The sequence below is a fragment of the Microtus ochrogaster genome, unplaced genomic scaffold (genome assembly GCF_000317375.1).
Source record: "Microtus ochrogaster isolate Prairie Vole_2 unplaced genomic scaffold, MicOch1.0 UNK129, whole genome shotgun sequence".
Lineage (NCBI taxonomy): Eukaryota > Metazoa > Chordata > Mammalia > Rodentia > Cricetidae > Microtus > Microtus ochrogaster.
This window is the reverse complement of record NW_004949227.1, coordinates 306,597-317,157: the sequence shown is the minus strand read 5'-3', so window position 1 is coordinate 317,157 and position 10,561 is coordinate 306,597. Positions and strand designations below refer to the sequence as shown.

The 10,561-nt window shown below is 52.2% G+C and overlaps 1 protein-coding gene across 1 annotated transcript; it reads left to right on the top strand.

The window, feature by feature from the left end:
- The first annotated feature begins 10 nt into the window (after nt 1-10).
- Nucleotides 11-8,176, top strand: Slc6a8 (solute carrier family 6 member 8). Its single transcript, XM_005371814.2, has 13 exons — nt 11-391; nt 1,922-2,053; nt 2,736-2,985; nt 3,358-3,490; nt 4,272-4,406; nt 4,499-4,602; nt 4,697-4,821; nt 5,345-5,457; nt 5,576-5,713; nt 5,794-5,896; nt 5,994-6,094; nt 6,168-6,338; nt 6,641-8,176. The coding sequence occupies exons 1-13, from the start codon at nt 130-132 to the stop codon at nt 6,779-6,781; spliced, it is 1,908 nt and encodes a 635-aa protein (XP_005371871.1). The 5' UTR covers nt 11-129; the 3' UTR covers nt 6,782-8,176.
- The last annotated feature ends 2,385 nt before the right edge of the window (nt 8,177-10,561 follow it).

Below are 10,561 nucleotides of genomic sequence, written 5' to 3'. Positions count from 1 at the left end.
CCGCCCCCGAGGCCCCCGGGCGGGCCCGTGCTTTCGGGGCCCTCTCTCCAAGTGCCGCCGAAGCCCCTTGCCCGCCCGCCATCCTCAAGGCGCCGCGACCCCCGGCCCAGCCTCGCGGCCCCAGGGACCATGGCGAAGAAGAGCGCCGAGAACGGTATCTATAGTGTGTCTGGTGACGAAAAGAAGGGTCCTCTCATCGTGCCCGGGCCCGACGGTGCCCCAGCCAAGGGCGATGGCCCCACGGGCCTTGGGCCGCCCGGCGCCCGCCTTGCCGTGCCACCACGAGAGACCTGGACACGCCAGATGGACTTCATCATGTCGTGCGTGGGCTTCGCCGTGGGCCTGGGAAACGTGTGGCGCTTCCCCTACCTGTGCTACAAGAACGGCGGAGGTGAGTGCCCCCGCCCCTGAGCATCCCGGCTTCTCATCAGGGGTCAGTTCCCACCCCCAGCCTGCCACAGGCCCACCAGAGCAGTGGGGTGAAGTCCAGAGGGTGGGGAGGCCCGCCCAGAGCGCGTGGGGGCCATAGTGCCCCCTCACCGGCCAAGCACTCAGTGACCCAGCGCACCAGCCTCCACCCCCCTCATCGGTCATGTGCCTGGCAGTGGAGGGGGAAGCTACCAAGGAGAGCTTCCTGATGAACTGAGGGGGCTACTTCCCAGACTTCCAGCCCAGACTGGGAGTGATTGGCCACTGAGGTGGGAAGGGAAGGCCTGCCCCCAGTGGAGGGGACTCCAGGAGGTGAGGAGCCCTGCCTGCCCCCGTGGGTCAGGCACACAAGTGACACATTGTGTGCCCCCCCCCACGTGTGCACACAGGAACACACACAAACACAATGGGCCACTCTGTCCCTCCCCCACGCTCTCCCCTCCCCTCTTCCCTTCTCTTCCCTCCCCTCTGACCCAGGCTTGGAACACTTGGTGCTTGAGCCAGGCTTGGGAAGTCTGCGGCCTGGCCCGACTGGCGCCACCACTAGACAAGCTACATGCATATCCCATGCCCAGTTGCTGAAGCTCAGCTTAGCAACAGTAGTGGGCACTTGCCTGTCCTGGAACTGCAAAGCAGAATTGGATTCCTCGGGAGCTAAAGCAGCTAGGTGATGGGTGGGAAACTGAGTCCCTGAGGGGAGGCCTCTAGCCCAAGGTCACACACGGAAAGGATGCTGGGAGCAGGAGCCCGCCTGGCAAACTGAAGTTTAACTCCATTACTGAGTAGCTGAAAGAGCTGAGCCTGAGCAGAGTAGGGGGTCCTAGAGAGCAGTAGGGGGAAATAGGTCAGAGCTGCAGCTGCTCTCTGTTGTCCCCTCCTTGCTACTAGCCCATCTAATTACTGAAATCTTGCCTCGGTCCCTTTCCTTGTCTACCTTTGTCCTACACCAATACCCCCATTAGCAGAGACTTGCCACCCACCCATCTTTCTCCTGTGACCCTCATGAGTGCAAAGTACAGGGTAGTTGGGCACACTGCCTTTGAACAAGCCCCCAAGACTGAACACTCAGCCTGGAAAACACGCGTGCACACATTCACACACCCTAGCCATTCCATCCTGTTCTGCTGCTTGCCAAAAAATTGGTCTGCATGCATAAGCCTGTGTGGTTTTGATGCCTGTGAAGTCACCCTAGGTGGTATCCACAGGCCAAGGACCCCATGGTACAGAGAATACTGTGCCTCCTCTCACCAAACCTAGAGTAGATCTCCTGGGACTGTTCACCTTGAGCCTCTGAGTCAGTGACCACTCTTGCCCTGATTCACCCAGTGGGAAGTCATGGGACTGGGGCTCTGCCTGGGCCTTCTAGGACTTTAGAGGCCGGGCTGGTCTGTGAGGCCTGGACAGCTTGGCTGAAGGGTTTGGGTTAAGTCCTTGCCTACTGTGGGGGCTCATTGGGACACATCACGAGTCCACTCTATGCTTCCTCCACTAGGTGTGTTCCTTATTCCCTACGTCCTGATTGCCCTGGTTGGAGGAATCCCCATTTTCTTCCTGGAAATCTCACTGGGCCAGTTCATGAAGGCCGGCAGCATCAATGTCTGGAACATCTGCCCTCTATTCAAAGGTGAGCCACCCTGAGCCAATTCTCAGCACTCCTTTTTTCAACTACTGGGACTAGGGCAGGGGAACAGAGTATAGCTATGATCCACATGAAGAAATCTTGCCTAGGTAATACCCTCCCAGGCTCAGGAGAGAATCTGCAGTTAACTTGAAGAGTCAGGAACTAGGGTGGAGTGGCAAGCTTGCTTTTTTAAGAAAAGGATGAAGCAGAAACAGTTAAGCTTAGGGACAGGACCTGTTGGACACACTTGACTCACTGCAGAGGTCCTTGTCCTTGCCTTCTGTAGCTGCAGGGTGGCAGTGGGACCTGGGAAAGGGACAGCATTTGAAGCTGGACTAGCAGCAGAACATAGTAGCCACACAAAGTAGGAGAGGAGGGCTGTCTAGCACTGGGCTAGATAAAGGAGCTGAAGCACAGATATTAGTAGAGGAACACGGCAAATGTTAGCGGGAGACAGACAGGAAAGGTAGCCCACTGTTGGAACACACAGTAGTGCTCCAAGTTTGGAGAAGCCTCTGGCAGGATAAAGGGAAGTAGAATACAGGGAAGGAAGGAGACATGCAAGAAGCAAGCTGTCAGGAACTCAGCAAGAATCAGCAAGAATTAGAAAGGGAGATAATGGGGGTGGTAGAAACATGGCCATAAAGAAGCCCAGAATAAAAGGAAGCTTCTCACTCATCCTTAGGCCTGGGCTATGCCTCCATGGTGATTGTCTTCTACTGCAACACCTACTACATCATGGTGCTGGCCTGGGGCTTCTATTACCTGGTCAAGTCATTCACTACCACTTTGCCCTGGGCCACATGTGGCCACACCTGGAACACTCCTGACTGTGTGGAGATCTTTCGCCATGAAGACTGTGCCAATGCCAGCCTAGCCAACCTCACATGTGACCAGCTTGCTGACCGTCGATCGCCTGTCATCGAGTTCTGGGAGTGAGTCGGGTGCCTCTGGGCCAAGCCCATCCTATCTCATTCCTTGGGCTCTCTATATGTGGCCCATATAGATGCAAAATAACCCACTCCTGGGCTTTGTCCCTATCCTCCTGGAGTGCCTAGGTCAGTCCTGGAGCTTATAGACATTGCTCCTACAGCAACATGTCATTTGCCATTGCCCTATCATGTTTACCTGGCTAAGGAGCTGAGATTGCATATTTGCAGAAGGTTGGGGTGAGGATGATCTGGGGTAGTCAGTCCTACAGATCAGGGCTGTGGTGAGGGAGGACCCATCAACTCCAAAGCAAATCCCAGTCACTGTGCCCTCTGCTGACATGACCCTCAGGTGCCATCTTTTCTTTTCTACCCTAGGAACAAAGTCTTGAGGCTCTCTACAGGGCTGGAGGTGCCAGGGGCCCTCAACTGGGAGGTGACCCTGTGCCTGCTGGCCTGCTGGGTGCTGGTCTACTTCTGTGTGTGGAAAGGGGTCAAGTCAACAGGAAAGGTATAGCTGGAAGCAGGTGGGGGGGACAGCATTGCCTGGGAGGGACACAAACACAACAGGAGGTGACTATACTGAGGCTCAAGCCTATAGAGTAGACAGGTCTTTATTGTCACCCTGTTGATGGGCATTATTTCTCGTGCCTAGAGGGCCAGATTGCAAACATTCATTCCCAACAGGGTCCTCAACTGCTGTCTTCCTCCCTCCCTCTCCCTCCTTCCTTCTCTCTCTCATCACCAATAACACTGAGCTATAAAACCAACCCTGTCCTCTTGCCCACCTAGAATCCCTAGCTGCCATGGACCCCACCGCCCTATCAAGGATGCCCTGGAGTTTAGGACCACAGGGCTCTGAGGAATATGTACTGTTTACAATCCCATGTAACATTGCCACAGATTCTCCTTGCCCATACTCTGCAAACCTTCCTGTCCTCATAGGCATGTCCCCACATGGACATACTGAAAAGCTGCCCGTCGGGAGAGTACACATTTTCTCACTCCCCCATGGACTGATTTTCCTCTTTATACATTAGAAGTGCCTAGGGACCCTCACCTTGGAATGCCATGATCCTGTCTCTCCCCTCCTACAGCTGACTAGTGACTGCTATGAGGCTGCCTGGGCTCCAGGCTGGCCCCTAGCTTCCTTGGGGATGGTTGGTCATTTAGGAATAGAATGAGTGCTACTGGCTTTCCTCACCTAAATTCTGAGCATGACTGCAGTTTGGGGAGACTGTGGCCACTTAAGAGGAACAGGGGTTCAGAACCTGAGCACCCTGACCCCCTAGATCGTGTACTTCACTGCTACATTCCCCTACGTGGTCCTTGTCGTGCTGCTCGTGCGAGGGGTACTGCTGCCTGGAGCCCTGGATGGCATCGTCTACTATCTCAAACCTGACTGGTCGAAGCTGGGGTCCCCTCAGGTGAGGAAAGGTGCTTTATGACAGCAAGACTGGGGGGCACAGCCTGTTGAGTAGGGTCCTTTATGACTCTGATCTTTGCCCATCCCTTCCAGGTATGGATAGATGCCGGGACCCAGATTTTCTTCTCTTATGCCATCGGCCTGGGGGCCCTCACAGCCCTAGGCAGCTACAATCGCTTCAACAACAACTGCTACAAGTAGGCACCCGCCTCTGCCCTGCCTGCCCTGCCTTGCCCTGCCCTGGAGCAGTGGGGCTGCCTAAACCAGAACATTCTGCCCCTCCACCCACAGGGACGCCATCATCCTGGCACTCATCAACAGTGGGACCAGCTTCTTTGCTGGGTTTGTGGTCTTCTCCATCCTGGGCTTTATGGCCACAGAGCAGGGTGTGCACATCTCCAAGGTGGCAGAATCAGGTGAGCTGCCAGACCTCAGCCCACCTCCAGACCTGCAGAACTACCCTGATGTAGGGCATACACAAAAGTATTCTGAAACGTGACAGACGAGTTCAGCTAGCTGTTGAGATGGCTCTAAGCAGCTGAAACAAGGCTGTTCTCTGGAGCCAGGAGGGCCTCCTGCCACCTACCTCTAAGGCTGCAGGGTGTGTCTTCATAGTGGTTGAGTACTGGAGATAGAAAAGGAGCTGCTCCTTCAGCCCCTGCTGTGTCACCCCAGGGCAACCAGAAACTGCCAAGGCTATTTGAGCCCAGGGAAAGTAGTGTGAGTCAGGAGGTCCTGCTAATATGGGGTGAGGCTACCAAGGACCACAGCCTTCCAGACTATTGGTGTGAGGTATCTGTAGGACCTCAATGGGTCTAGCCATGCTGAGGCACAAATAGCCCCCAAGTTTTTATTATCTGGGGGATGGGCATGACCTTGAGCGCCAGGGTACTCAGGATGGTGCTGAGGGCCAGTCTCACCCTGCATCTTTGCACTCAGGGCCTGGTCTAGCCTTCATTGCCTACCCACGGGCTGTCACACTGATGCCTGTGGCCCCACTCTGGGCTGCCTTGTTCTTCTTCATGCTGCTGCTGCTCGGTCTGGACAGCCAGGTTTGCAGGAGCTCTAGGGCAAGAATGGGGTAGGGGCTGGTGGTCAGGGGGCTTGGCACATTGGGCAAGAGATGCACGGGGACATGGGAGACCTGGGCCTGAGCTGCCCTGGACACAGTTTGTAGGTGTGGAGGGTTTCATCACCGGGCTACTGGATCTCCTCCCGGCCTCCTACTACTTCCGTTTCCAAAGGGAGATCTCCGTGGCTCTCTGCTGTGTCCTCTGTTTTGTCATCGATCTCTCCATGGTGACTGATGTGAGTAGGGTAAGGTGGGCTACTACTGTCAGTCTCCAGCCATGGGCCATCATCTTTCCTGACCTGGCTCTGTTCTCCAGGGCGGCATGTACGTCTTCCAGCTCTTTGACTACTACTCAGCTAGTGGCACTACCCTGCTGTGGCAAGCCTTTTGGGAGTGTGTGGTGGTAGCTTGGGTTTACGGTAGGTCAGGGTGAAGGGCTGGGCTAGAAATTGTAGGGTGGAATGGAAGGGGGTAGTCTCCAACTCTATCCTTCCCATCTACCTCACCCTATTCCAGGAGCTGACCGCTTCATGGATGACATTGCCTGTATGATTGGGTACCGACCTTGCCCCTGGATGAAATGGTGCTGGTCCTTTTTCACCCCATTGGTCTGCATGGTAAGACTGGGGAAGCTAGGCAAGTGGGGTGGTGTAATGGGGCCCCAATGACTGAAGACATGTGTCCACACAGGGCATCTTCATCTTCAATATTGTATACTACGAGCCGCTGGTCTACAACAATACTTATGTGTACCCATGGTGGGGCGAAGCCATTGGCTGGGCCTTTGCACTCTCTTCCATGCTGTGTGTGCCCCTCCACCTCCTGGGCTGTCTCCTCAGGGCAAAAGGAACCATGGCAGAGGTAAGGTCCCTATCCCACTTTTTCCTGGGAAGGGCAAACCGTCATCCAGAAGCACAGCCAGCTCAGACTACAGAAGAAAAGCTAACCTATCATGGCTTCATGTGGAACCAAGGAAGCAAGGCCCACCTCTCACTTTCCACACAAATGCCACTTAACCCTGCTTCCCATTGTAGGGAGCATGACCTGGAAGGGTGCCCTAAGAGAAACGGACCTGCCCTGGTGGCAGGTAGCAGAAGCTATTGCCATGGGGTAGAGCAAGTGACTCATGGGAAGCTGGCTCAACGTGCTCTCCTCTCCCACAGCGCTGGCAGCACTTGACCCAGCCTATCTGGGGCCTCCACCACTTGGAATACAGAGCTCAGGATGCAGATGTCAGGGGCCTGACCACCCTGACTCCAGTGTCTGAAAGCAGCAAGGTTGTCGTGGTGGAGAGTGTCATGTAATAGGCATCCCAGCTCACATCACCAGCTCATCCTTTGGTAGCCATAGCAGCCCCTGCTTTAGCCTCTACCCATCCCACCAGGGGGCTTGCCTTTCCTTGACAGTTCGGGGGTCTGCCTGGGGGGGAAAGGGAGGAAGCACCATGAGTGCTAACAAAAATAACTTTTTCCATTTTTAATAAAACGCCAAAAATATCACAACCCACCAAAAATAGATGCCTCTCCTCCCCAGCCCCCAGCCACGCTGGTACTTGCGTTGCTTCCAGGTCCCACCTCCTGTCCTTCCTCTCAGTTCCCAGGACCCACCTCCTAGCCCTGCCAGCCCCACCTGCCTGCCTCCTAAGCTCTGCTCTGTACCACACCTTCACCCTGCAAACTACAGTGGCAGCTTGGGGAACAGGAGAGGAGGGAAAGAATAAGGTGGGACAGGAGGGTAGGCAAGAGAGGGACAGTAGAAACAAGGCAAATGTTTCAGCTGGATTAGACCCCTCTTCCCACCCCTAGTCTAGAAGCTAGAGAGCCAGTCAGCAATGGAACCTTGTGTTCTTGCGCCAATTGCCACCAATATTAATTAACTGTATGAGCTTGGGTCTGAATGTGTGTGTGTGTGTGTGTGTGTGTATCTGTGCACGCATGTGCGTGTATTGAAGATGTGTAGGTCTCTTTTAGTGAAGGTGAATACCAGAAGTTAAACACAGCCTCTAGGCAAAGGAGGCTTGTATTTTGCACATTTTATAAGAAAAAAAAAAACTGAGAGTGAGACTTCTGCTTGTATATTTCTAAAAAGCCCCAACCATCCCCACCTTACCACTCCTCTCCTTCACATCCCCACCTTTTTTCTCTGACCCTAGCCAAGGAGTGTGAATTTATACTTAGCTTTCATAGGCAAAACAAAAGCTTCAGGCTGTTGACTGAGTCTGTTGTATGGATGTTTTGTATGGTCTCCAGCTGAGACTGGAGTGGGTAAGTGGGAGCCTCAAGGGCATCCCCATACTATCCTTTGCCCCTAAGCCTATGGGGTAAAAGGCTACAGCATTGTCCCAGGGATCTGGGTCTGCTCACCTGGCATGCTCAGGCTTGCCCACACCCTGTTCCTTCCTGGGCTGGGTATGATTGCAGGGATCGCCCAAGGAAGGGATCCTGGGCACAGCTCCCACCTCTGAGCTAAAGGCTGATGTACTTTTGACATCTCAAGTCTTCCGTAGCAGCTTTTAAACTCACATCTATGTCCTGTCAAGCCTGAAATAGCCAAGTAGCCCCTAGAAAGGCTTCCTTCACACAGGGCTAGACTAAGCCAGGGAGATGGGGCTGGGTAAGAGTAAGAGTACAGGCCTTTGGGGACATTCTTACTGTGCTAAAAAAGCCACTGCAAACATAGCAATAAAAACACTTCATTTTCCAAAACTGGCTCCTGCTTCTGCTTCTCTGGAAGATGGATAAGGTTGGGGAGATAGTTGTGGGGACCTTCCTCCAGCTCCAACTCGGCATTAGGTAAGGCCCAGTGTGAGGGGCTCTACACCTAGTACCATGCCAGAAACTGGAAAAAGAGTGGGGAAGAAATGCAGGAATAAAGCCTCAGTCCCCCAGAGTAAAGAGCATGGGGTGACATAAGTTCAATAGGAACAAATACAGCAGAGAAGGGAGGCTGCAGCCAGGAGTTGCTTGCTCTAAGAATCTTACCGAACCAGGCATGATAGCTTGTGGCTGTAAGCCCTGCACTTTAAAGATCAACAGAAGTGTGCTCCTGAGCAAGTAGCTTTCCAAGATCGAAAAGTAAAGGGTACACTGGGAGCACAGACAGTAAGATGTAACTTTGATCCATGGACTAGGGACCGGCATCTGGACCTGGTTTGTGGCACCAGTTAGTGGGGTAGAGGGGTTCTTTGGATTGGGATCTACTTTGCTGGCAGGGCCAGAAGGGGCTGTAGATGACTACATGATGCAGGACTGAAGAGTCAAGACAAACACCAGAGATTTGGCTTGAGACACAGGATGAATGGTGCTGCCAGGTCCTGTGATGACAACTGGGAGTTGGCTTTGGGCATGTCTTGTTGTCCAAAGGAAGATCTCTGGTTGGCAAATGGACACAGGAGTTTGCAGTTCTAGAAAATCTGGCCTGGAGCTAAAACTTCTGAAGTTCTCAGCTGGGGGTAGAGCATAAGTGAGTACAAAGGAAGACTCAGCCTGGCTGGCCAACAACAAGGATTAAGATGGTGCTATAGTTCACTGTGTAGCAAAGAGATCATGGAGACTTGGACAAGAGTGGTCTTGGGCCACATGCAAAAACCTCACTAAAAATTGCAATAAAAGAAGTCAACCGGGCCAGGTAACAAACCTGTCAAATCAGTTACTTAGGAAGCTAAAGCAGGAAGACCAAAAGTTTAAGGTCACTTGTGCTGCAGAGTGAGTTCAAGGACAGTCTAGTAGCTAAGGATATGATCAATGACAAAGAACCTAACATATACAAGGCCCTGGTTGTCAAAGGTGTAAAGCATGGTAGGGTGGTGAAGTTAGCTTAGCCTGGAAATCCCAGCTATTTGGGGAGCTAAGGCAGGGGAATCATAAATTCAAAGTCATCCTGGGCAACATATGGATTGTTTCAAAACATATAAAGAACAGGAGATAGAGGTCAGAAGTAGAACACTTGCCTAGCATGTGTAAGACCCTAGGTCTTACAATGAACAGAAGGGAGGAACCCAAATATACATGAATGAATTAAAGTATGGCTTATTCATAAAATATAGTATTACTTAGCCTGAAATAGGAAATTGAGATATATGCAACATGGGTGGCCCTGAAGGACATGATTGGTGAAATGAGCCACTTACAAAAGAACATTGTATGATTGTACTCACAAGAAATTCCTCTAACAGTCAAATCCATCTCTATGGATGATGAGTACCAGGGGTTGGGGTTAAGGGAACATGGTTTAATGGAGACAGCTGCAATATGGGGAGATGAGCACTTAATTGTGATGTCCAATTGCTTAATGCCATCAAACTATGCACTTGAAAATGGTGAAGATGTATAATGTGAATTCTAATTGGTCTTAATAATAAAAACATGGAGCCAGATACCAGGGTAAATGCTGAAAGATCAGAGAAGCAAAGGAGCAAGCCACTAGAGAGAGAGAGACTTCTTACCTCTACCGATCCTCAGACAGAAAGGATGAGCTCCTGTCTCCTCCTGCCTTATATCTCTCTTTCCACCCAGCCATAATCCTGTCTCAAACCCCAAGTGGCAGGATTAAAGGCATGTGCCTCCCAAGTACTGGGATCAAAGGCATGAGATCCAAAGTGCTGCAATCAAAGGTGTGTGCCACCATGCCTGGCCTCTATGGTTAACCAGTGGCTAGCTCCACCTTCTGATCTTCAGGCAAGCTTTATTTGTTAGAGCAAACAAAATATCACCACAAAGAAGTTTTATGTGTTGCAAGTATATGAATTTATGTTTTACCATAATATAAAAAGGTGATACAAGACAGGTCTTGGAAGGGAGGGACGTAGTGCACAGAGGTCAGCCTCTGATGAGTATGTTGTGCCACAGGAGAAACCAGACAGCCCTAGTTCTGTTATGTGCAAAGTGGTTGTGTTCTATGCAGAGCAGGAAGCAGGCATCACCTGGTGCAGGCTATAGCCTCCCTGTCCCCTTCTTAGCACTCTTATTCAGTTTCTTTATTCCTTCACAGATCCTGTGCTCTTGCCCAGAGTGCTACTCCCAATCTCCCTCTTGCTCTCATCCCTAAGTCTCAGCCTGTTATCTTCAGCTGCAGAAGATCTTTGC

Bases quoted from the DNA above. Each gene is read 5' to 3' on its own strand.
- Slc6a8 (XM_005371814.2), top strand. From the start codon at position 130: ATGGCGAAGAAGAGCGCCGAGAACGGTATCTATAGTGTGTCTGGTGAC. The intron at 2,986-3,357 runs GTGAGTCGGGTG...TTTCTACCCTAG, and splicing joins CCTGTCATCGAGTTCTGGGA to GAACAAAGTCTTGAGGCTCT. The intron at 6,095-6,167 runs GTAAGACTGGGG...GTGTCCACACAG, and splicing joins TCACCCCATTGGTCTGCATG to GGCATCTTCATCTTCAATAT.